Genomic DNA, 26,914 nt, shown 5'->3' on the forward strand with positions numbered 1-26,914 from the left:
AGCGTGCTGGTCTCCAGATCTTGAGGATTGAGAACATGGAACTGGTTTCTGTGCCTGACAACTTGCATGGGAACCTCTATGTAGGTGATGCCTACCTGGTGCTCAACACTGTCAAACAGAAGAACTCACATTTCTATGACTGGCATTACTGGTTGTGTAAGCAAACATTCTTCTGAACTTAAGAAATGGGCTTGCATCTTTTGGCTGAAATCAATAACATCAAAATGACTATGTATTAAGTTTCTTTTAAACTTATGTTTAATATTGTGCATGACTTTTAACATACATACATCATCTAATAATATACAGTGCATCACTGTAAAATGTAACAAGTTGACTTAAACAAAGTGAGGAAACCAATTGCCTTAAACATCAAGTAAATACTTATTTGGCTCATGTAAAGTGAACTATTCCTAGTGTATGTTCTTAGATATTTTTTAAGGCAATTGGTTTACATGCTTTTTTAAGGTTAACGAATTAGATTTAACAGTGTATTCAGACCCCTTAATTTTTTCACATTTTGTTATGTTGCAGCCTTATGCTAAAATCCTTTAAATACTTTTTTCACGTCAATTTACACTCCATACCCCATAATGACAAAGCAAAAACCAGATTTTTGATAACTTTGCAAATTTATTAAAAAGAAAAAACTGAAATATCACATTGACATAAGTATTCAGGTTCTTTGATAATTTAGCTCAGGTGCATCCCATTTCTCTGGATCATCTTTGAGATGTTTCTACTCTTTGATTGGAGTCCACCTGTGGCAAATTCAATTAATTGGACATGATTTGGAAAGGCACACACCTGTCTATATAAGGTCAAAACTGAGCAATCGGGGGAGAAGGGCCTTGGTAAGAGAGGTGACCAAGAACCTGCTGGTCACTCTGGTTGAGATCCAGAGATCATGTGTGAAGATGGATGAAACTTGCAGAAGGACAACCATATCACAGCAACACTCCACCAATCTGGGCTTTATGGCAGAGTGGCCAGACGGAAGCCTCTCCTCAGTGCAAGAAACATGAAAGCCCACTTGGAATTTGAAAAAAAAAAAAGCACCTACAGGACTCTCAAACTGTGAGAAACAAGATTCTTTGGTCTGATAAAATGAAGATTGAACTGTCTGGCCTCAATTCCAAGTGTCACATCTGGAGGAAACCAGGCACCGCTCATCACCTGCGCAATACATCCTGACTGTGAAGCATGGTGGTGGTAGCATCATGCTGTGGGGGTGTTTTTCAGTGGCAGGGACTGGGGGACTGGTCAGGGTTGAGGGAACGCTGAACGCAGCAAAATACAGAGATATCCTTAATGAAAACTTGATCCAGAGGACTCAGGACCTCAGACTGGGGCGTAGGTTCACCTTCCAACAGCACAATGACCCTAAGCACACAGCCAAGACAATGCAAGAGTGGCTTAGGGACAACTCTGTGAATGTCCTTGAGTGGCCCAGCCAGAGCCTGGACTTGAACCCAATCGAACATATCTGGAGAGACCTAAAAATGGCTGTCCACCAACAGTCCCCATCCAACCTGACAGAGCTTGAGAGGATCTGCAAAGAAGAATGGCAGAAAATCCCCAAATCCAGGTGTGCAAAGCTTGTCGCATTATACCCCAAAAGACTTGAGGCTGTAATCCCTGCCAATGGAGCTTCCACTGAGTACTGAGTTAAGGGTCTGAATGCTTATGTCAATGTGGTATTTCATTTTTTCAAAGTTTCATTTGCAAAGTTATCAAAAATCAGGTTTTTGCTTTGTCATTATGGGGTATGGAGTGTAGATTGATGTGACTTTTTTTTATAATTTAAAGCATTTTAGCATAAGGCTGCAACACAACAAAATGTGAAAAAAAATTAGGGTGTCTGAATAATTTTTGAATGCACTCTATACTGTTCTGTCTGCATCTGTGTTGAAACGTGCATATGACTCTGCAGTTACAACAGGAAAATGATCTCAGCATGCATGTAAGGTCAAAATGTAGGGTGTTCACAACTTTTTGTTCATGCATGAATTTAAGACAATTAAAATAGTAATAATACAAAACCCACAAGATCTAAGTCACTTTTTAAAGGTTAAGAAAAATCAATGAAAAATTAGATTGCATGATACTCAGATGAGCAATAGTGTTAATACACCAGCAGAGGAGTATACTGTATGGCCCCTATAAAATACATAATAACCGCTTCAGTAATGTGAAGGTTGTAAAGTTTATACTCAGAGAGGGAAATGAGTGAGCTGATATTAATACTGACCTTTCATCTGTATAGTACAAGAAATAAGACATTCAAAACTCACATACTTATGTGGAAAATATAGATCAGGTCTATAGAAAATACTTTGACTAATGTGCTGACAGATAAGCTCATCAGGGCTTTATGTTTATTTTTTTAAAGCCTGGTTGCTACAGAAATCTGTCACAGCTATTTCAAGCAACAATGTTCTGTTGTCAAGTTGCAAAATAGCGCAAAACACAGGAAGCTTGTTTAAAATAAAACAAAATAATGATCAATATGGTTTTGAAATCTTTAACTCAGCAAGAGTTAAAAAGAGAGAAATGTGAGATTGTTATTTGTGAATGTCACCAGTTTCTCAGTATATTCTGAAAGAAATAAACCAATTAGTTGCCATAAGTCACCAGTTAGTCAGAATAATCTGAAAAAAAAAAAAAAAAAATCAAGTCATGTAGTTACCAGAAGCCATGTGCACAGACAAGAGGCACTTAATGCAGTTTCCTTCCTCTGCAGAGTAAAACCACTTTCTTTAATCCATTTAACATTTCAGAGACGTCAATATCATGAAAATGTTGGCCTTGTGTTGTCTCTCCGTTTTAACTCCGCCACAAACCACACACATACAAACAAACTGACACCATTATAAATCATTAACCACTTACAATTGAAATGGATTGCTTAATGAGGTTTCTGCTCATCATGTCTTTGTTGCCAAGATATTTACCATAATAAAACTTGCCACAAAGTGGACAGCATCTAATAGGCGGCCTTTAACGACAATATGCTGCAGTCTCGACCTCACACAATACATATGTGGTCACAGACATCAGCTAATACAGCAGATTTTAAAAAGTAAAAATTGATGCTGGGTGAGAGAATATACACAGCAAGTATTGGCTGTCATCAAATGTAAAAACAGGCTGTACAATGGCCAAATTCGCACACGAAACCGGATTGACTTTTCTGATAAATGTACCACATCTGCTATTCACGTCAGCTTTCCATATTTTATCCATTTTGCTACCATTCACACATCAGCACCAAAATTCTTTGAAACTCTGTAGTGTCATTTTTGACAATTTTCTTGTGATGGTGGAGCATTTTCAGACTTCTTACATTAGCACATCCTGATCTTGTATGTGCTGGAACCGTTAATCTTACAGTTTTGTTTACTTAGAGCATCAAAATTGAACTTTTCTGGTAATTTTACAACTTTGCATTACAAGAAATTGCCAGAGCTGATTTATTGGTATTTCCCAATGGGTCCTGTCTACTCAGAGTTAATCTCGTCAATGCAATTATTGATGGAAATGTCTGTTGACAAGGTTTTTTTTAATTATTATTATTATTTCATCAACAGTTATGAATACAAGACAAAAAGGACTCATCATGACGATAATTAAACGATTTTAATTAAAACATACTTTTGATGAAAATATGAGAAAACAATAATAATACTGCAATATATTAACAGTGCAAAAACAGAAGAAACATCTAGAGAAACATCTGTTTATAGAAAAATAAACATCTTGAAAGAATTGTTTGCTGTGCATTTCCCCTCTTGAGCTGCGTGAACAGAAAGAGCTGAACACCAGCAAAATGAACCGCTTTACAAATATGTTAATTACCTCACTAAAAATGCTACAATTTATAAATGAAATTAAATCACTAAATCCACATGTATGTAATATTACCTTACATCTGCACAGACAATGAAGCAAATGATCATGTGAACTTGAACTAAGCTACGTTCTAGCCAGAATGCATAAGCTGCGTTGTGAATACGCTCTGTAAAACATGCTACATGCAATGCTAAACTGACTAAAACAAGGAAGATGAATAACAGTTTCTAAAGCATTAAGAATTATATGTCTGATACAGTACATGATTAAATTGATAAATGCTTGTACATTTTTCTGAATGTTTGAATACTTGATTTAAAGTTTGGTCTTTTACAGGTTGACGCATGTTTTTGTCATTTTGCACTTTATCATCAACTGAGATATATCATTTTCTAAAATTATATGCCATTTTCATCAGAGTAAAACTGACGAAAATTAATATGACATGACAAAATATTGACTAAATTTAAAAGATGTTCTTCAAATAACAATGACTAAAACAAAAAACTGTGTAAAAATGATCAGTTCATACATGACCCCTGCATTATGACATTATTTTCATGACAGTTAAGCACATTTCCCCCTGAATTTCACTATTGATTTTTTTGTGATTCTCATTAATTTCTTGTTACTGTAATATCTTACTGTACAACATTAACACAGTAACTGTAATAGAATAAGAATGTTTTTTTGTGTGTGTTTTGTTTACTGTCATAAAGCAAATGCTATCATGATGCATAAACACTTTACAATTTAAGTGATATTTTTTTTTTATTTTATAATTTATTTTTTACAGTATTTCCATTTATGTTCTTACCTTTTCAGACAGGAGGTATGGCATCAGGATTTCATCATGTGGTCACCAATGATCTTACTGCCCAGCGACTCTTCCACATCAAAGGCAGATGGACTGTCCAGGCCACAGAAGTGTCTTTTGCCTGGGCCAGCTTCAACAAGGGCTACTGCTTCATAGTAGATATGGGCGTGGTAAGACTTGCTGCATCAGCAAACCTAAATTCTGTAAGAAAAGAAGTCCTGTAAAAGAAAAATCACAAGTGAGATCTCTTTAATATACCAATCACCAAGTATGCAATGAGATTAATTGGAGAGCAAACAGAGAAGACACTAGTAATCTCACAACTCTTCAAGAGTTTCTGAAGAGATTTTAAGAATATCTCAAACTGTTATCTCTAACAAGAATAGCGTTAACAGGGGAGCCTGGGTAGCTCAGCGAGTATTAATGCTGACTACCACCCCTGGAGTCGTGAGTTCGAATCCAGGGCATGCTGAGTGACTCCAGCCAGGTCTCCTAAGCAACCAAATTGGTCCAGTTGCTAGGGAGGGCAGAGTCACATGGGGTAACCTCCTCGTGGTCACGATTAATGGTTCTCGCTCTCAATAGGGTGTGTGGTAAGTTGTGCGTGGATCACGGAGAATAGCATAAGTAATGGAGGCAACTGAGACTTGTCCTCTGCCACTCGAATTGAGGTGAGTAACCGCACCACCACGAGGACCTACTAAGTAGTGGGAATTGGGCATTCCAATTTGGGGAGAAAAGGGGATACAATTAAAAAAAAAAGAATAGTGTTAACTCTCTAGAAAGATAAAATCTGGCTTGTTGTTTATACATTGCATGCAACACAAAACTTATAATAATATCTTAAGGAAGCATTTGTCACCAAGTTAATGACCAAGAATGAGATCTACCTAGGAAATCTATCAATGTGACTATGAACTTAAAAAGTATGAGCGCATCTCACCTAGACCAACAGAATTTTGAAACAGATCTGTCTTCTTTGGTGTGGGTCAATGTGCAACCTCAAGTTTAAACGCCTCAAGGCTGCCCATGTGGCTGCTGGCATTCAAGACAATGAGAGGAATGGGAGGGCCCAACTTGTGGTCGTAGAGGAAGGACACGAGCCTGCTGAGATGAAGAAGGTAACAAATGAAAGCCCAATAAATGGTCTGAAGTTTGAGAGATTTGCATTCACACAACCTTAGGTATCTGGTAGAACTTGCTTTTTTTCCCCAAAGAACTTTACAGTTAAATCAATGTTTGCTATAGGCAGTACAATATCTGTTTTAGCTGGAAGATTTTAAGCAATTAAATTTCATGTTTTTGCACATCATATGTTCTTGGTGCAATGCCTGAACTCAGTGAAGGTGAAGATAATGAGGATGTGGTTGCTGACATGTCAAACAGGAAAATGGCAAACTTTACAAGGTAAACAAGTCAATTTTAGACTTTAGACAGGGTCTGTGCAAGTAGGCTCACTGGGGGAAATGCATATTCGCAAAGTCCAGGGGGCCAGCCGTGTGCCAGCGCGTCTATACTGAGAGGTGCCTCGGTCAGGGCGTACCAGAGTGGGCAGTGGGAGGATTCTTGGGAGGCGAACAGGTCTACCCGTGCCTGCCCGAATTGACTCCAAATCAGCTGGACCACCTGAGGGTGGAGTCTCCACTCTCCCCTGAGGGTAACCTGCCGTGACAGCACATCCGCTGCAGTTTTGAGGTCGCCCGGGATATGAGTGGCTCGCAGCGACTTGAGGTGCTGCTGACTCCAGAGAAGGAGACGGCGGGTGAGTTGTGACATACAACGGGAGCGCAGACTGCCTTGACGGTTGACATATGCTACCATTGCCGTGTTGTCTGTCTGAACTAACACATGCTTGCCCTGGATCAATGGCCGAAACCTCCGCAGGGCGAGCATAATTGCCAGCAACTCGAGGCAGTTGATGACTCGCGCCTGGAGACCTGCTCTAGGGGAACGCCTGCGCGTAGAAACATGAGGTCATTCCAAGGGCTGAAGAGGCGGTGACAGATCGGTGTGATGGCCACGCAATGTGTCCCGCGGCGCCATGCCCATCTCAGGACTCGAGTCTGAAGCCTATGCTGAAGCAGTCTCATATGCATCAACCCGAGTGGAGTGGCCACCGCTGAGGATGCCATATGCCCCAGGAGCCTCTGAAACAGTTTCAGTGGAAACGCTGTCTTCTGTCTGAACCTCTTCAGATAGGCCAGCACCGACTGTGCGTGCTCGTTCGTGAGGCGCACCGTCAACGAGACTGAGTCCAACTCCAAGCCGAGAAAATAGATGCTCTGAACTGGGAGGAGCTTACTCTTTTCCCAGTTGACCCAAAGCCCTAGTCGGCTGAGGTGTGAGAGCACCAGGTCCCTGTGTGCACACAACACATCCCGAGAGTGAGCTAGGATTAGCCAATAGTCGAGATAGTTGAGAATGCCCACTTCCCTTAGCGGGGCAAGGGCTGCCTCTGCGAACTTCGTGAAGACGCGAGGGAACAAGGACAGGCTGAAAGGGAGGACCTTGTACTGATACGCCCGACCCTCTAATGCAAACTGCAGGCAGGGTCTGTGTCGAGGTAGAATCGAGATGTGGAAGTACACGTCCTTCGGGTCTACCGCTGCGAACCAATCTTGATGCCGGACGCTCGCTAGAATGCGTCTTTGCATCAGCATCTTAAACGGGAGTCTGTGTAAGGCCTGGTTCAGTACTCGCAGGTCCAAGATTGCCTGCAACCCACCGCCTTTTTTCGGTATAATGAAGTAGGGGCTGTAAAACCCCTTCTTCATCTCGGCCGGAGGGACAGACTCTATCACATCCTTCTGTAGGAGGGTAGCGATCTCCGCGCGCAAGGTAGCAGCGTTCTCGCCCTTCACCAAGGTGAAGTGGATGCCGCTGAACCTGGGCGGACGCCTGGCGAAGTGAATCGCGTAACTGAGTCGGACGGTCCAGACTAACCATCACGACGGATTGGAAAGCGCAAGCCACGTGTCCAAGCTCCGGGAGAGGGGGACAATCTCTTCGGACGTACCGGCGTGAGGGGCCTCACGGCGGGGCGGAGCCTGAGGTGCCACACTGTGTCATGGCCCTGCTGAGTTCAGGGACATCAAAGTACTTACCTGGCTCCTTGTGACCACCCCCGGAACAGCCTGGGACGGGGGAGGAAGAGGCCTGTCCTCGTGACCCGTGGAGACTGTCACATCGGGGGTGGATTTGTGCCACAGCTGGGCACTCAGGGGCGGGGAGACCGCCGCTGGAGTGCCAAACCTGCCAAAATGGAGTGGTGGACGGTGGTCGTGAGGAAACCGCTCTTGCTGAACTCTTGGGTACCGCAGCCACTTGGGCCTGCGGTGCAAATAAATGCAAAGGTGACAAAAGATTCTCCTCCCGACCCTCCACTGGGGGATGGAGTGGTCTGATTACCAGCTCCAGAGCAGCGGGTTTCGTCGTTCCTGGGTCGCCGTCTCAGGGGCGCTTCGAAGCCTTTCGCGGGTTCTTGTCGGCCGTGAGATGGGTGGCATCTGCTTCCTGCGGTGGGCTCCACACCGGGGCCGGGCTGCAGGGGCAGGCTGCGGCGGAGCCGGTGCAGTCACCACAGGGGGATGCCCTTGGCGACGAGCAGACGGGGTGCGGGATCTTGAGCCGCACCGGGGCAGGATGTGCCAGATAACCTCTGTCTGCTGCTTTACCGCTGAGAACTGCTGGGCAAAGTTCTCGATGGTGTCACCAGACTGGCCAACCTGGGAAATGGGGGCGCCAAGGAATCGTGCCTTGTCGGCCTCTCCCATCTCGACCAGGTTGAGCCAAAGTTGGTGCTCCTGGACCACCAAGGTGGACATCACCCACCCGAGAGACCGTGCCGTGACCTTCGTCACCTGGAGAGCGAGGTCGGTCACCGAGCACAGCTCCTGCATCAATCCCGGGGTGGAACTACCCTCGTGCAGTTCCTTTAGTGCCTTGGCTTGGTGGACTTGCAGGAGAGCCATGGCGTGCAGGACAGAGGCGGCTTGTCCAGCGGCACTGTAGTCTTTGGCCTTCAGGGACAACATAAACCTACAGGCCTTGGACGGGAGTTTTGGGCGCCCCCGCCAGGTGGCAGCGCTCTGCGGGCATAGGTGCACCGCGAGCACCTTATCCACCGGGGGGATTGCCGAATAGCCCTTGGCCGCCCCACCATTGAGGGTAGTGAGGGCGGGGGAGCTGAAAGATCGGGACCGGGCAGTAAAAGGTGCCTTCCACGACCTTTTCAGCTCCTCATGCACTTCCGGGAAGAAAGGAACGGGGGTGGGGCATGGCTGTGAGCGGCGCAGCGATCCCACGATCCCAGGAACGACTCATCCGGAAGCCCGATCGGGGCAGACGAGCGTGCTGGGGAATGGGATGTCCGTGGGGGGATACCCGGCGGAGGTGGTCCCATTGGGGTCTCGAAATCGCCCCCAGTGCTAGCCGCGCTGGCCTCATACCCGTAGGTAGAAGGACCGAGGTGGGGAGCCTCTGGGGTGGCTTGCGTTCTTACGAAGGTAAGCCGCGATTGCATCGTTGCCATGGACATGTTCTCGCAATGAGTACATAACCCAGCCACGAACGCTGTCTCCATGTGAGCAGCGCCCAGACATGAAAGACAGTGATCGTGGCCGTCAGAGGGCGAGAGATAACGAGTGCAACCAGGAATAACACACAAACGGAAAGGCATCTTCAAAAAGACGCGTCTTTAAAAAGACGTTCCGTGTGTGCCGCTCTTTTAGAGAAATATACTCTTTTAGAGAAATATACTCTTTTATTTCTGCCGAAGCACCCAGGGGCGTTCTCTGCAGTGCACCAGTGCAGAGGGGGGAGAAGCCGCTGAAATGCGCCATCAGATCAAGCAGAGGTGAATGAACAGCCGTAGGAATTCAGCTCAGTGAGCATGACCGTTCGGCTCCGAAGAGAAAATCTGAATGAGTGGTTGCATACCAGCTCGCCAATTTTCATTGGCCTTTTATCAAAGACCAAAGGTGTCTCGGGCTCCCAAGGGTGACCCCTAGTGTCACTACATCAACACAACGTCGAGTGAGTGACAGATAGGGAACTGAAAGCTAAAATTCAGATAAGCTGCTGGGTGATTTTTGGAAGACACTGAGATAGCGACTTTACAGTGCAACAAGATAGCTCTATGGGATCTAAGAAAATCATTGTGAGAAATCGTACTTTTCCAACCTTCTATCCAATGCTTTTAAAGAAATAATTCAAGCTAAATTGAAAATTCTGTCATTGTTTACTTCATGTCGCTCCAAACCCATATGCTGTTATTTATTCTGTGGAATAATTTTTGAAAAATGTAGATTTTTTTTTAAGAATGTACATGCTCCTCTTTACCATAGAATGGGCACGTTTACATGTACATCAATTCATTCATAACTACCAGAAATCAGGTTATTCAAAAAATCTGACAATGCAAGAAAACTGCGTTTATATGAGATTTGAAATCATCTGATTATTCTCTGTTTTTGACGTCAAAACGTGTAGAAACATGCGCTTGCACAACACTATTTGCAAAAATCTACCTGTGCTTTAAACCATTTATGATGTTACAACAATAAAAGGAAGACGTTTAAGGTGTTTACATGACTGTACACGCTGTCGACTTAAGCATAATCGGTGTAAGATCATGCATGTAAATGCACTCAATGAAAGTTCATATTGACCATGACTATCAAGCTCCAAGAAGGACAAATAACATAAACATATCATAAAAGATGTCCATATAGCTTGTGCGCTATCCAACTTTATCCTACGTCCCGTGATGCTTAGCGTGAAATGTGGGCGTTACTTTCGTTGTCAAGTACACACAGTTGTTGTTGCACCATACGTTCATTTCTTCATTGCAGTGTTGGGATTTCGAGGAGAGGGTGTCTGATTTCGTGATTACATATACTGGCAGCCAAAAGTTTGGAATAATGTACAGATTTTGCTGTTTCGGAAGGAAATTAGTAATTTAATTCACCAAATTGGCATTCAGCTGATCACAAAGTATAGTCAGGACATTACTGATGTAAAAAACAGCACCATCACTATTTGAAAAAAGTCATTTTTTATCAAATCTAGACAGGCCCCATTTCCAGCAGCCATCACTCCAGCACCTTATCCTTGAGTAATCATGCTAAATTGCTAATTTGGTACTAGAAAATCACTTGCCATTATACCAAACACAGTTGAAAGCTTTTTGGTTCGTTAAATGAAGCTTAACGTTGTCTTTGTGTTTGTTTTTGAGTTGCCACAGTATGCAATAGACTGGCATGTCTTAAGGTCAATAATAGGTCAAAAATGGCAAAAAAGAAACAGCTTTCTCTAGAAACTCATCAGTCAATCATTGTTTTGAGGAATGAAGGCTATACAATGCTTGAAATTGCCAAAAAACTAAAGATTTCATCCAAAGGTCTTGAAAGACAAAGGACAACTGGCTCTAACAAGGACAGAAGGAGGTTTGGAAGGCCAGATATACAACTAAGCAAGAGGATAAGTACATCAGAGTCTCTAGTTTGAGAAATAGATGCCTCACATGTCCTCAGCTGACAGCTTCATTGAATTCTACCTGCTCAACACCAGTTTCATGTTCAACAGTAAAGAGAAGACTCAGGGGTGCAGGCCTTATGGGAAGAATTGCAAAGAAAAAGACACTTTTGAAACAGAAAAACAAAAAGAAAAGGTTAGAGTGGGCAAAAAAAAAAAAAAAAAAAAAAAAAACACAGACATTGGACAACACATAATTGGAAAAGAGTGTTATGGATCTTAACCCCATTGAGCTTTTGTGGGATCAGCTAGACTGTAAGGTGCGTGAGAAGTGCCCGAAAAGACAGCCACATCTATGGCAAGTGCTACAGGAAGCGTGGGGTGAAATGTCACCTGAGTATCTGGACAAACTGACAGCTAGAATGCCAAGGATCTGCAAAGCTGTCATTGCTGCACGTGGAGGATTTTTTGATGAGAACCCTAAATTGTAATAGTCATTTTTCACATTATTAATATCCTAACTATAAATTGTGATCAGTTGAATGCTACTTTGGTGAATAAAAGTACTAATTTCTTTCCATAAGAGCAAAATCTGTACATTATTCCAAACTTTTGGACGCCAGTGTACATCAATCACTATGTCAATGTGTTACTAATCAAATCAAATCAAATAACTTTTATTGTCAAACAACCATATACACAAGTGCAATAGTGTGTGAAATTCTTGAGTGCAGTTCCGAGCAACATAGCAGTCATGACAGTGATGAGACATATACCAATTTACAATAAACTTCAGATTTACACAACACAATTTAAAATCTAATATACACATCATCACACACAACACAATATACAAATAATAACATACAATGTACATTATACAATAAACACAATATAGAATACACATTATACTATAAAAAAAAGAGTATATATAGTATATATAAAATGTATAGTAGTTTGTATTGTACTGTATTGATATTCAGGCTGTCGGTTGATAGTCAGTTGCCAGTGTGTTGTTAAGAGAGATATAATTATGACAGTCCAGTGTGAGATAATAAGATTAATAAAGTGCAGTGCTGATGTATATTGATTGTGAGAGATCAAGAGTTCAAAAGTCTGATTGCTTGGGGGAAGAAGCTGTCATGAAGTCGGCTGGTGCGGGTCCTGATGCTGCGATACCGCCCGCCTGATGGTAGCAGTGAGAGCAGCCCATGGCTCGGATGGCTGGAGTCTCTGATGATCCTCCGAGCTTTTTTCACACACCGCCTGGTATGTATGTCCTGGAGGGAGCGAAGCTCACCTCCGATGATGTGTCTGGCAGTTCGCATCACCATTTGCAGGGCTTTGTGGTTGTGGGTGGTGCTATTGCCGTACCAGGCAGAGATGCAGCCAGTCAGGATGCCCTCTACAGTGCTGGTGTAGAACTGTGTGAGGATGTGTTGGTTCATTCCAAACTTCCTCAGCCGTCTCAGGAAGAAGAGGCGCTGATGAGCCTTCTTCACAACGGCCTCAGTGTGGACAGACCATGTGAGTTCCTCAATGATGTGGACACCCAGGAACTTGAAGTTGCTGACTCTCTCCACTGGTGCTCCATTGATGGTGATGGGGCTGTGTTCTCTTTCTCTTCTCCTGAAGTCCACCACAACAGCCTCAGTGTGGACAGACCATGTGAATTCCTCAGTGATGTGGACACCCAGGAACTTGAAGCTGCTGACTCTCTCCACTGGTGCTCCATTGATGGTGATGGTGCCGTGTTCTCTTTCTCTTCTCCTGAAGTCCACCACAAGCTCCTTTGTCTTACTGACGTTGAGGGAGAGGTTGTGTTCCTGACACCAGCGTGTCAGACTGTGCACCTCCTCTCTGTAGGCTGTTTCATCATTGTCATTGATCAGACCTACCACTGTCGTATCATCAGCAAACTTAATGATGGCATTGGAGCTGTGTGTTGCCACACAGTCATGTGTGTACAGGGAGTACAGGAGTGGGTTGAGAACACAGCCCTGTGGGGCACCAGTGTTGAGGGTCAGTGATGAGGAGATGTTACTGCCCATTCTAACCACCTGGCATCTGCTTGACAGGAAGTCCAGGATCCAGCTGCACAGCAAGCTGTTTAAGCCCAGAGCCCGGAGTTTCTCATCAAGCTTGGAGGGCACTATGGTGTTGAATGCTGAGCTGTAGTCTACAAACAGCATTCTCACATAAGTGTTCCTTTTTTCCAGGTGGGAAAGAGCAGTGTGTATAGTAGATGCAATGGCATAATCAGTGGAGTGGTTGTTGCAGTAAGCAAACTGCATTGGGTCCAGTGATGGAGGTAGCACAGAGCAGATGTAATCTCTGATTAGTCTCTCAAAGCATTTGCTGATGATGGGGGTCAGAGCAACAGGACACCAGTCATTTAAGCAAGTGATTTTGGATTGCTTTGGTACAGGCACAATGGTGGATGTTTTAAAGCATGTGGGAACTACAGACAAAGAGAGGGAAAGGTTGAAAATGTCAGTTGGTTCACGCATGCTCTGATGACGTGGCCCGGAATACCATCTGGACCCGCGGCTTTACGGATATTCACCCGTCGGAAGGATCGGGTTACATCTGCTACAGAGATGGAGAGTAAACTAACCTCTGTAACTTCGGCCACGAGAGCTCTTTCCATGAGGGTGGTGTTATTTCCCTCGAAACGTGCATTAAAATGTATTTAGCTCAACCGGGAGAGAGGCAGTGGTGTTCACGGCGGAGTTTTTATTCCCTTTAAAGTCCGTGATGATATTAATTCCCTGCCACATGCTTCTATAGTTGGTGGTGTTAAACTGTCCTTCAATCTTGTTCCTGTACTGGCATTTTGCTGCTCTGATTTTCTGCTTTTCGGAGGGCATAACTGGCTTGTTTATGCTCCAACGCATTCCTGGAATTAAAAGAGGAGGTCCGCGCATTAAGTGCCGCGCGAACATCGCTATTAATCCAAGGTTTCTGGTTCGGGTAGATCCATATTGTTTTGTACGGAACAACATCCTCTACACACTATCAGCGTAAAGCTCGATGTCTTCGTCAGAGGCAGACCGGAACATCTCCCAGTCCACGTGATCAAAACAGTCTTGTAGCGTAGAGTCTGATTGGTCCGACCAGCACTGAATTGTTCTGAGGGTGGGTGCTTCCTGTTTCAGTTTCTGCCTGTAAGTGGGCAGAAGCAGAATGGAAGAGTGGTCCGATTTGCCAAATGGTGGGCAGGGGAGGAATTTGTAGCCATCCCGGAAGGGAGAGTACAATGGTCCAAAACCCAGTCCCCTCGTGTGTTAAAACTGATGTGTTGGTAGTATTTTGGTGCAATTGATTTGAGATTGGCTTTGTTAAAGTCCCCGGTCACAATAAACGCGGCCTCAGGGTGCGCGGTTTCCTGCTTGCTTATAATCCCATATAGTTCCTTGAGTGCCCAGTTTGTGTCGGCTTGTGGCGGGATGTACACAGCTGTGATAATGACCGCTGTGAATTCCCTCGGTAACCAGAATGGTCGACACAGAAGCATGAGAAATGAAAAAGAAAAGACTTGATAGAATGTATGTTCCTCTGATAACACCAGGATTTGTTGATCATAAAACATACACCACCACCTCTGCTTTTACCTGAGAGGTCATTTGCTCTGTCCGCTCGGTGCACGGAGAACCCCACGGGTTCGATGGCTGAGTCTGGAATCTCCGCAGACATCCAAGTTTCTATTAGGCAGATAATGCAGCAGTCCCTCGTCTCTCATTGGAAAGAGATCCGCGCTCTCAGCTCGCATAGCTTGTTGTCCAGAGACTGAACATTTGCCAGTAGAATACTGGGTAGTGGGGGTCGATTTGCGCAACGTCTTACTCTGATGAGAACGCCGGCTCTGTTTCCCCTATTCCTTCTGCGTTTCTGCGGCCTGGCTGCCCAGACTAAGGGCTCCGCTGGCGTGTTTGTAAACAGCGGGTTGGCATTGAGGAATCTGAAGTCCGGTTTACGGTGTGTAATTGCAGAACCAATGTCCAAAAGTGTTTGTCTGTCGTAGACAATAAGGCGGACAACATCCAAGACAAAAAAACATAAGAATTGTAAACAAAACAAACAAAAAGCTACAATGTTGTGTCGGAGCTCGCAACGCAGCAGCCATACTCGGCACCATCTTGAGTCCATGCTAATGATAATAACCAGCAAAAAAGTCATAAAAGACAAAGAAAGCACTAACAAAACCAGCATGATGTTTCTCCCAGATGCAATTGAAATTTAATCCAAGCACATTTCGAGCAAAATTATCAGTTGTTTTAGTGGAGCAGCTCTGTTAGTTCAGCCTCAGATGTGTGTGCGTCATCTTGTCACCCTGCAGGTTGATAACAGACACACTGAGGATGAGGCGTGAGGTCATTCTCTGCTTTTGACGTCAATCCGTGAAGAAGCATGCACTCAACATGTGTGCATATTGGATGAACTGGTAAGAACGCCGGTTAATGTGTTTACATGGCACACGAAATCAGCATAATGGGCAAAAATCTACTTGTGTCGACCGGGTTATTCATAAGCCGTTTATGGCCTTTACGCCAATAAAGGAACGTGGTTTATTGTGTTTACATGACCACACGCGTTGTCAGCTTATTAAGCATTATCAGTGTAAGAACGTGCATGTAAATGCGCTAACTGACACACTGAGGATGAGGCGTGAGGTTCTCGTGCTACGGTATTTAATCGCTTTTTTAAGCTGTACGATCGGATGGTTATTTCCTTTTAAATTCGTATGTAAGTTTGAACTTTTGTTTGCCACAGAAGTTGACTGAATGGTGAGAGGTGGTGCTTCGCTGCCATCCGGGACGCATCAGGACAGCATTTACACCTCCAAAGCGATGTGGTCAAATGCGTTTTTGACTACCCCTGTATGTGCTTTTTGTGATCCAATCACAAAACGTTTTTCACCCCATTTAAATCTATATTTAGCACTGACCATCTGCGATCAGATCATCCAAAATGCATCTTAATACCAGTTGTAAACAGGGTCTAAAATGCGTGCAGCCGAAGCTAGCGAATGCTATAGAATGACTTCCACCCACATCAATTTCCCCAGTAAGACCCCCAGGTAAAAGGTGGATATTCCATGTCTTCCAAAGTCCAGTTTTTTTGGTGAATAGACTAAAATTTAAAGGGATAGTTCATCCAAAAATTAAAATTCTCTCATTTACTCACCCCCAGGTCATCCCAGATGTGAATGACTTTCTTTCCTCGCAGAATACAAATATTTTTTAGAAGAATATCTCAGCTCTGTAGGTCCATGCAATACAAGTGAAGGTTGACCAGAACTTTGAAGCTCCAAAAAGCACATAGAAGCATGGAAATAATCCATACAACTGCAACAGTTTAATCCATGTCTTCAGAAGTTATATAATAGGTGTGGGTGAGAAACAGATTAATATTTAAGTCCTTTTTAAATATAAAACTCCACTTTCACATTCTTCTTCTATTGTTTTTTGGCGATTCACATTCTTCGTGTATATCGCCACCTACTGGTCTGGGCTGGTAAAAGGTGGAGATTTATAGTAAAAAGGACTTAAATATCTATTTCTCACCCACACCTGTCATATCGCTTCTGAAAACATGGATTTAACCACTGGAGTCGTATGGATTACTTTTATGCTGCCTTTATGTACTTTTTGGAGCTACAAAGTTCAGGCCACCATTCAGTTGCATTGTATGGACCTACAGAGCTGAAATAGTATTCTAAAAATCTTCGTTTGTGTTCTGCAGAAGAAAGTCATACACATCTGGGATGACACGATGGTGAGAAAATTACAGAAATTTCATTTTTGGGTGAACTATCCCTTTAAATTATTATTCTCTGAAAATCTGCACATTAAACATTACTCCTTTATGTATTCCTCAGAAAAAAAGAACAGCATACAGGTTTGGAATGACATGAAGATGTGTAAATAATGACAGAATTTTTAGTTTTGGGTGAACTAATCCATTAAGTGTCCAAATACTTGTGGTGCAACTGTAAATTTAGTGAATACCCCTCAAGAACATCATCTCAGGTTCATTGTCAGTAAGACTGGACAAAAGACAGAATAAAAGATAGAATGAAAGCCAAACATGAATATATTTGAAAAAATATTCTTAATCTTCTTCACAGATTTGGAGGGTAGAATGTGGTAATACCACAGGAGATACCAAAGTTCCTGTAGACCCAGAAACATATGGGCAGTTTATGGAGGGGACTATTACATAATTTTATATACCTACACCAGAGGACAAATTAACTACACCTGGTAAGCCTTGTGGAAGTGAATAGTTTCTAACTAATGTCATTCTCTGCTTTTGACGTCAATCCGTGAAGAAGCATGTGCTCAACATCTGTGCATATTGGATGAGCTGGTAAGAACCCCATGTGATGTGTTTACATGGCACACAAAATTGTAATGGGCAAAAATCTACTTGTGTTGACCGGGTTATTCATAAGCCGTTTATGGCCTTTACACCGATAAAGGAACGTGGTTTACTGTGTTTACATGACCACACGCGTTGTCAGCTTATTAAGCATTATCAGTGTAAGAACGTGCATGTAAACGCGATAACTGTTTACACCTGGCCACTTAAATGGGTCTCCTGTGACCACTTGTGTTCAGATTTGGAGGGGAGGGACTCTGTTTCATGACGACATACATCAGTCACTATGTCAGTGTGTTGCTGCATGACATTAAAGCGCAACAAAATCAGAAAAAAACGGTGCACTATTTCCCTGCATGTTGATTTCAGACACACTGAAGAAGATCCGTGAAGTTCTTGTGTTTATATATGTATTCCCTTTTTTGAATTTTCATTTTAAACCGTTTGCAACTGAAAAAGTTGAAACTCTTGTTTTAGCGCAGTGATTGATTGACAGGTAAGGGGAGGCGTTTTGCTGCTGCCGGGATGCATACAAGATGGATTAGCGTTTACACATCAAATGTGATGAGGTTACTTGTGTTTTTGACCACATTCATATGTGTTTTTTGTGATCCGATCACAAAATGTTTTAGAGTTTGTTTACACATGTATTTAGCGCTGACCACATGTGATCGGATCACCAAAAACACATCTTAATACCAGGTGTAAACGGGGTCTAAGTGCTTTTACTATGATTCCAATGTCTATCCAGCACCCTACTCTTATCAGTCTTGTCAACATGTAGGTGCAAGTGTCTTTAGGAAAGGAACCACAACATTTGCTGAGTCTCTTCAAAGACAAGCCTCTGATTGTGTATAAGAATGGGACATCTAGACAAGGAGGACAAGCACCTGCACCTCCAACCCATCTCTTTCACGTGCGAAGGAACCTGGGCACCATTAGATCGTGCTTAAATTCACTACTAACTAATTTTCCAACGACCGGAGCAATTCAAGCTCAAGGTACCACTTTCATGTTTTTACATTTCCTAATCAGCAGGGGGCAGAAAGTGCAACTCCAGCTGTGCAGGCACACTTACCGAGAGCAGGCAGGACAAAATGAGACACACACAGCAGGACACACTCTTGCGTAGGGTACAACGGGGCTAAATGCTCCGTGGGGTAAAAGAATCCTTTGATTTTATTTTCTTCCAAAACACTAAATAGCACAAAAACTACCACAGTTCTTTCCTAAAAAACCTGTTTGTTACTATATGGCCTCTTTCATGAGATCTTTGCATGTAATGTCTAAAGGTTGATTTTGAGGCAATTTGATCTAATATAATTTATTTTTTAAATGTTGTAAATTTATGTAGCTAATGAATATCCTGGAAATTAAAATAGTATTTTGTTTCAAAATAAATTATAATTGTAAAAAAATTTCAAGGGTGATCATATACAAATATTTTTATTAACTGTCCAATAATTGAAAATATAGAATTTGGGGTAAAATAGCCCCCTGTTGCAGGGTCTAAAGGCCCCTATTAAACACATTGTTTTTCTTAAGTGGGGTGAATAGATTTGTTATGAAAAATGTTCGAAGTGGGCTCACATTGACTGATTCAATCACAATGGAGATTACTTTGTTTACAAAATACTTGAGATGTTCTGAAATGCCAAATGTGATTAAAATTAACAAGAAATTATGCACACTTTTCTGAAGTGGTTATTTTGAATAAGCATTATCTATAATTTGTTACTCAAAAAAGCATCTCGCTGTCATAAAAGTATTTGCATAAGTTGACAAATTGTACCCTATAACTATTGCCCCGTTATCTGCACTATATCAATATAAATCCCCTGGGGGCCTTTAACCCCAAGTGAGGGAGCCTTTTACCATAGGTGTGGGGTAAAAGTCTCCCTCATACCTTTTTTTTTTAAAATACATAATTGTATTCAAAACAACCTTCTGTATTTCTTTTCACACAAATTATATTGCTCCATCATTATTCAATATAAATAAATGTATTTCTTAAATCTTGAGACACTGTGTGACAAGAAAAAAGCTAATTTTCCTTAAGGTGTGCCTTTAGCCCCCCTGTACCCTACATATTAATCTAGATGGAGCACAAACCGAACACAGAAGTCTCGAAACGCATTTTTTAAAGTTTCAAATTACATTTCGTTTTTCTCCCCTTTTCTCCCTAATTTGGAATGCCCAATTCCCAATGCGCTCTAAGTCCTCGTGGTGGCATAGTGACTCGACTCAATGCGGGTGGTGGAGGACGAATCTCAGTTGCCTCCGCATCTTATCACGTGGCTTGTTGAGCATGTTACCGCGGAGACACAGCGCGTGTGGAGGCTTCACACTATTCTCCGTGGCATCCACACACAACTCACCACGCGCCCCACCGAAATCGAGAACCACACATTATAGCGACCACGAGGAGGTTACCCCATGTGAGTCTACCCTCCCTAGCAACCGGGCCAATTTGGTTGCTTAGGAGACCTGGCTGGAGTCACTCAGCACGCCCTGGATTCAAACTCGCGACTCCGGGGGTGGTAGCGTCTTTACTCGCTGAGCTACCCAGGCACCCCTCAAACTACATTTAATTTGACACGATGTCCTTAAAATGCAGTGTTTATTTCAGAAAAATCAATAATACACAGCCAAAATGAGATACTTCAAAAGCATCCATTTGACGCATGCGTAGATAGACCAACAAAAATGCACAGATGGAATGCAAAAACGCATCCGTGTGAACATTTCTTAAATTTACCTTTGTATTGTTTAATTAATATTTTACTCATCTGCCAAAGTAATGTATTGTAAAATTTATCATTTTTTTTTAAATATATTGTACATTTACTCAAGAAACAAATGGATGGAGGACTTGAAGGTATGTTCTCTCTCTTTGATCAAAATATTTATTAAAAATCCAATCCTGTGTCAAGAGTGGATTAACTGATTGTCAGCACTGTTGCTCAAGTATTATCAGTTCAAATTTGTATACGATTTTAAAAAAACAAAAACGTATGTAATATTTATGAAAATGTATTAACAAATACACCATATATCTGAAACCTAGTCATCCTGAGTTTGGCTAATACCAAATATTTTGAATTTTAAGGGTGCTATGTTGGATCATATTTGTGTTTTGGGGAAAACAAACTTTTTTCTTCTTACTGACAAATGTCCCGCAATTATAGAATGACCCATATACTACTGAAGTTACATCAGGGTGTTGCATATATATGGAAGGGGGCCAGTGAGGAAGAAGAAAGAGGAGCAAAGTACCAGAGTGAGAAGCTGAAGTGCAAAACCAAACCAATTACTGAAGGCAAGGAGCCAGGTAATGCACATCTGGACTAGATTACAGCAATCAGTGAGAGCGGTGTATAACAATTCATATTCTTTACTCCTACAAAATTGCACATACAAAAACTCATTGCTAATTTTCCTGTTTAAAGAGGACTTTTTGAAGGCTCTGGGTGGAAAGACAGAGTATCAGACTTCTGAGTTATTGGAGAGTAAGAATATAGCTCAACCTCCTTGACTGTTTGCTTGTTCCAACAAAACTGGATGGTTCACTGTGAGTATCAAAGACCTGATAAAATAGTACCAAAGATAAGCTAAGATTCAAATTGGGCGAGTGCATTGGGGTGATTTTTGCTTTCAATCCTGTTGTGAGACATTGCTGGAAATATAAAACATGACATACCTTCATGGCAATTGCAATCTGATATAGTTCCTATACTGTATAATTTAGGCTTTAACAATGCATTTTTAAAACTACAGATTGAAGAGGTACCTGGTGAGTTTAACCAAGATGACCTGGCAGAGGATGAAGTCATGTTACTGGATGTCTGGGATCAGGTTAGACAGATTGCTCTTGTCATTATCTTCTGCAATGTTATGCACTATAAAATTAATAACTCTAAAACTATCTTAGAGATTACAAGGACAGTAAATTTCCTTTGATTAGAGTGTCTGACAATCTTTAGTATTCAGTGATATCTCTTGACCTTCTTCAGGATGGTGTTTCCCATATCAGTGTGCTGATGACCTCTAATCTAATCTCTTAAGTATTTGTGTGGATTGGAAAGAATGCCAATGAGGTGGAGAGGACTGAGACTGTAAAATCTGGTAATGTGCCCAAGGCACACTTTCATAAAAAGAATATTTCTTAGTAATTTGAATGTAAAACTGAAACCCCTTTAAGCCTGCTACGGGTTAAACAGCATGCTTAAAAGAACATACCACAACATTATCACATGCATGAATGCAAAACATACATTTTAATTTTTAAACATATTTCTGAAAATATGCTTTTTAAAATGCAAAACAATTCTACAATTACAGACTCAATACATTTGTGGACGTTTTCTTGTCTCAAGTCAGTCGATGGAGTTCACGAGAACTCCCCAGTGGCGAACCCGAAATTACAACACTTGCAAATAAATCTTACAGGCATGTTGCTGCAGTCTTGCTGAAGTACAAAGACATATGCATCAAACATTGCCCTTCTAATAAACAATAGAAAAAGAATGTAGCTAAAGCACAGCATAAAAAGTTAGGAAAGGGCATAGAAACACTGAACCAAACTTAATCAAGTAAATAGCACCAGAGAGCACTTACACCCAACTGCATTTATTGTGAATATTTACTATCTGTCCTTATGATACATACATCTTGTTCATGTTTGCTCTTAGTAGGCTACAAAACTGTAACATTTTCAAACCAGTCTGGGTCTGCTGACTGGGATCTTTATAATATTCAATATTGGATCGATGGTGAAATGTGTATTAAGGGCATTTTATCATGCACTGTGCATGGACAGTCTTGATAAAATTAATTCCTCACTGGTGATAAGTGATCAATCAAAGGTAAAACAAAAGACAAAACAGAAAGCCACAAACCATGTAAATATTCTGGGTTCAATAAAAGTTAAGCTCAATCGGTAGCATTTGAGGCATAGTGTTGATAACAAAAAAAAAAAAAAAAAAAAAGAGGTTACAGTGTGGCACTTACAATGGAAGTAAATGGGGCCAGTCCACAAACATTAAACTACACACTGTATCAAAAGTTTAGCCACAAGATGTAAACAATATGCGTTTTAACATGATTTTAGTGTGATAAAATTGCTTACTTACCTTTTCTGCGTAAAGTTATACGTATCCAATTTGACAACTTCGTCGTCATGACGATGTAAGGCCATAAACCCTAAAACAACAGTACAAAAAATCATATAACAACTTTATAGCTCAAATAATACACAACTTTTAACAGAAGAATTAATGTAAGTACTTTTATAAAATTATATGATTCACATTTCTGCCTTTAAACCCTCCACAAATTTCCCCATTCACTTCAATTGTGTCTCACTGTAACCCATATTTTTATCTTTTTTTTCTTTTCTTTTTTAAGAAAAAAGAAAAGGAGGGATGAGTCGATTTTTTTCTTTTTTCTTTTATTTGGTAATTAACATTATGCCAGAAATGCTGTCGATTGAGTTTAGCTTGTATTAAACCCGGAATATTTCTGTAATAGAAATGGAAAGCAACGAGGGTACGCCACAGTCACAGTCCCTCTGGTGTTTTCTTCCTAACCACGAGGTGGCGCGCAAGTGAAAGAAAAAAAAGGACGTTATTCACTATAAAACCAACACCAATTGGATCAATGTAATGGCAAAGTATTTATAGCAAGTCAGTCCACTGTCGGACATCTTTGGAACGCTCTCGGGAGGCTGTTTCCAGTCGTGCAAGTGCAGCTCATATCTACTTGAATGGGTGGGACACCGAAATCTTAAAATCGTTGGTCAAGATTACGATCAAAGAACATATTTCAAATCAGCAATAAAATTGGATAATATTGGAATCGTAAATTGTGCTTCTTTACCTCAGGTTACGCTAAAACACGCAATTTTCCCGGCTTGTATAGCTAATGCGCGTGCGCGTTAGCGAGTTGATTGACAGGCGATATCTGTCTCTAAAAGGTGATTGGCTCTTTTACCTGTAAGGCGGGACTTTCTTTCTACATCTGTTGGGCGCTAGAGCGTGTTGTTTTAGCGTTCCAATTTCTCCCATTCATTTTAATAGTAGTGGTCCGTCTCTGCTAAAAAGTCTCTGGTCAATTTTCTATCAACATTACTTTCTATGACTCTGATTACCGGTAGAATTAAATGTTTTTTAAGTTATTAATTATTTTGTACTATTTTTTATTCCTCAAGCTAACCTCAAGCTCTGTGTACAGTCTTTGTTGACCTTTCAGACTTTGTTGAATATGCATCTTTCAATGGAGATTTAAATTAAGTTAATTTTTTGAAGTGACAGGCTGATTTACAGGTACTGGATTTTATTGATAGCACCGCTAATTGTTTTGACAATCTGATACACATTCCCTTTGGCAGGGTGTTACGAAACTATCATAGGCCATTGCTCACGCAAACAGTATGAACTCCTGTCTGACTTCATCTTTTTCTCTTTCGCTCCACTGCATAGTTAATACTAACTGTATTGGTTTTCATATATGTAAGCGAATTCACACGACAGGTTTTGTTTATCCTTTCAATGGAAAATCCCACCTGTAAGCGCGTCTCTCAAACTTTAAACGCCTTGAGCGACATGAGCAGGTGGTGAGGAGGTGTGTCCAAAAAGACGACGGGCTTGACTTTACACCAATCAGACTCCAAGGAAAATAATACGCGCCCATGGAGACGGACCAATCAGCGTGTTTCTCTACAATATGGGAGGAGCTAACTGTGCTAGAATGAACTGGGAGCCAGCTCGCTGTAGAGTCGGTGAAACAGGCGCTGTTTGAGGGAGTGGATACACTTGTCGGCTCAAATGTTTTGAATGGCAACAATATTTTGGAAATAGTCGAAAACATTTTCGTCTACTTACTGAATGCGTAACGCAAGATTCGCGCTAAATAAGGTGAGTGCTGAATTGGAATTTATTCCCTTTCGCTGTTGTTTACAAAGCTGAAATGATTACACATATCAGTCAATGCAATAATGATATTTAGAATAACTTATTATTTTGGCAATAAAGCTAAAGCTAAAGCTAAAGCTTTCTTTCCCGCTTATATAATCATAATGCATCTCTTTTTTATTTATTACATGTTAGGGGCAGAAGAAGAATAGAAATCATGTCTTTATTTATGCGCCCCTCCTCAAGCGCTTTTACAGATGGCCACGGAGATCTGCGACAGACTCGTGTTTCCCAGGTTTTGATGGGCCAAACTATGCTTTTATCTCCATTGACAACTTGAGGAACTGCTATTTAACAATAAAAATAACATGCACGTTTTTGTAGGACGTGCGCCAAAATGCTTTTTACAGATGCGTTAGACTGCTTCTGAACAGGAATGAAATGCTGGTGACCCTGTGGCGCTACATGTGCTAATGGTCTTCCTGCTGTTTCATCCCTCATTCACCATCACTGGCACTGAATGACACCCAGCTAGGTTAAATCTGTGAGCCTTTCAGAATGACAAAGAGAAAACCATGCTTACTTAGAATGAACAGTAAAGTAAAGGGGAGCTGTAAAACTGTGCTCCACTGGCAGCCTCCATGCGTCATCTCCTTTTTCATTTGGTTTCAGGTTATAGCAGCAGCTTCTCAAGGGAATGAGAGAAGCCTTGTAAATATTTGGTGAAGCATCAGCAGTAGCAGCGACGACACCTGGTCTCCCGAGTCTCTGGCTTCGCTTTCATCCCTTTCAGAGGGGCAGAACAAGATGGGGAATGGATTATCAGAGCCCCATGCCATCTTCCCCTGCCTGCCATCCTTTCAGGCCCTGCACATTGTTATTCTTGGGTTGGACTGTGCTGGTAAGACCACCGTATTGTACCGGCTGCGCTTCAATGAGTTTGTGAACACCGTTCCCACCAAGGGCTTTAACACGGAAAAGATCAAGGTGACGCTGGGTGGGAAAGGCCGGACTGCGACCTTCCATTTCTGGGACGTCGGGGGTCAGGAAAAGCTCCGGCCACTGTGGCGGTCCTATACGCGGTGTGCGGATGGCCTTGTGTTTGTTGTGGACTCCGTGGACACAGAGCGCATAGAGGAGGCAAAGACAGAGCTGCATAAGATCACTCGGCTACAGGAGAACCAGGGGGTGCCCATGTTGGTCGTGGCCAACAAGCAGGACCTGCGCAATGCATTGCCTCTCTGTGAGGTGGAGCAGATGCTAGCACTGAATGAACTTGGCTCTCATACACCTTGGCACCTCCAACCGGCCTGTGCCATCATCGGAGAAGGTCTGCAAGAGGGTCTGGAGAGGCTTCACTCCATGATTGGCAAGCGGAGAAAGATGATGAGGCAGCAGAAGAGGAAAAGATGACTGTTTGTTGAATGAATATAAGCAGGACGTGATTGTAGAGAGGTGCCCATTTTGCCTCTGTGATGGCTCTGCTGATGGGCCTTTGTGGTCCTGTGCTCCTGGAATTATTGTTTGGGTGGGCTGAGTTTTATCAGTCAGATGGGGTTGGATACAGGACAATATTGATTGACCTCTTTGGTTGATGGATTGTAGCAGTGGTGGGACCACGCAGATTACCACATGGAACTTTTACATAAACACAGTGTTGCACAATGTCATTGGGACAGTGGTACATTGAGTTCTCATGAAGGATAACACTGGACTTTCAAATTAACTTGTAAATGACAAAGAAGAGTTCATCGTTGTCCTTACATCTGAAGTTTTACACACACATCCTAGCATTTTAAACAACTGGAAAATCATGAAATGGAAGTATTGTCTACCAAAGCTGCCATGGACTTAAATTTTCTGATCCAATGTGTACATTCAGGTGACATGTCTCTCCCATTGGTTTAATCCCAGTTAGCCACCAGTCTTTTTCTCCAAGTGTTTGGTGTCTCGGTGGTCAGGGGAACAAGAATAAGCTTTATGGATCACTTGTTTGGGAATGCACAAATGTTTGATTGAGATGTCACCGAAAGGGTATTTCACCCACCACTGGGGCTGTAGTTCAGTGGGTGCCAATGAATATGATAACTGTCTATCCTTGATAAAGTAGTCCTGCATTATGTCTGTGCAGTTTGGCTTACTGTTACTCCTTGAATACTGGACTCAGATTGTGTGCTTCCCTGAACGACAAGAGATGTTTAAATGCACTTTAGCTATTCCCTTTTCTAGTCTATGAACTTGCAGCATCCATTTTTTTTAAAGAGTTTATCATACTACAGAAAAGAAGTGATGTTTTGCTTCGAATAAAGTGTTTTTTTGAAAGGTCCATTGTTCTACATTCAAATGTGTCAAGCTGCCACTCAATGCTAGTGTGTTGGGGGATGTTCATATTTATGTGTTGAAATTTGTACACTTTGAATAAATCCACAACTATACTAAACACATGTTTTGAATCCTCATTACTACCTGTTGCATG

At 42.0% G+C, this 26,914-nt stretch overlaps 2 protein-coding genes across 4 annotated transcripts; both read left to right on the forward strand.

Moving 5' to 3' along the window:
- On the forward strand, positions 1-21,591 carry LOC127421033 (scinderin-like). The gene is made up of 5 exons (XM_051663748.1): positions 1-156; positions 4,678-4,839; positions 5,677-5,790; positions 21,305-21,382; positions 21,541-21,591. Exons 1-5 carry the CDS (start codon positions 88-90, stop codon positions 21,589-21,591), a joined length of 474 nt encoding a protein of 157 aa, XP_051519708.1. The 5' UTR covers positions 1-87.
- LOC127421152 (ADP-ribosylation factor-like protein 4A) lies at positions 20,530-26,764 on the forward strand. Of its 3 annotated transcripts, XM_051663963.1 has the most exons (5): positions 20,530-20,858; positions 20,977-21,098; positions 21,305-21,382; positions 21,541-21,652; positions 25,111-26,764. In XM_051663963.1, the coding sequence occupies exon 5, from the start codon at positions 25,246-25,248 to the stop codon at positions 25,849-25,851; it is 606 nt and encodes a 201-aa protein (XP_051519923.1). In that variant the 5' UTR covers positions 20,530-20,858; positions 20,977-21,098; positions 21,305-21,382; positions 21,541-21,652; positions 25,111-25,245; the 3' UTR covers positions 25,852-26,764. The 3 variants fall into 3 exon arrangements, with proteins under 3 accessions (XP_051519923.1, XP_051519921.1, XP_051519922.1); XM_051663961.1 differs by lacking the exons at positions 20,530-20,858; positions 20,977-21,098; positions 21,305-21,382; positions 21,541-21,652 and adding an exon at positions 24,286-24,441; XM_051663962.1 differs by lacking the exons at positions 20,530-20,858; positions 20,977-21,098; positions 21,305-21,382; positions 21,541-21,652 and adding an exon at positions 24,299-24,441 and having other exon boundaries at positions 24,634-26,764.
- The last annotated feature ends 150 nt before the right edge of the window (positions 26,765-26,914 follow it).

This window comes from Myxocyprinus asiaticus, chromosome 30, assembly GCF_019703515.2.
Source record: "Myxocyprinus asiaticus isolate MX2 ecotype Aquarium Trade chromosome 30, UBuf_Myxa_2, whole genome shotgun sequence".
NCBI lineage: Eukaryota > Metazoa > Chordata > Actinopteri > Cypriniformes > Catostomidae > Myxocyprinus > Myxocyprinus asiaticus.

Excerpts from the sequence above, each read along its gene's own strand:
- LOC127421152 (XM_051663963.1), top strand. The coding sequence starts at position 25,246 with ATGGGGAATGGATTATCAGAGCCCCATGCCATCTTCCCCTGCCTGCCA.
- LOC127421033 (XM_051663748.1), top strand. The coding sequence starts at position 88 with ATGCCTACCTGGTGCTCAACACTGTCAAACAGAAGAACTCACATTTCT. Across the intron at positions 157-4,677 it reads TGACTGGCATTACTGGTTGT|ACAGGAGGTATGGCATCAGG; the intron begins GTAAGCAAACAT and ends TTACCTTTTCAG. Across the intron at positions 5,791-21,304 it reads AGCCTGCTGAGATGAAGAAG|ATTGAAGAGGTACCTGGTGA; the intron begins GTAACAAATGAA and ends TTAAAACTACAG.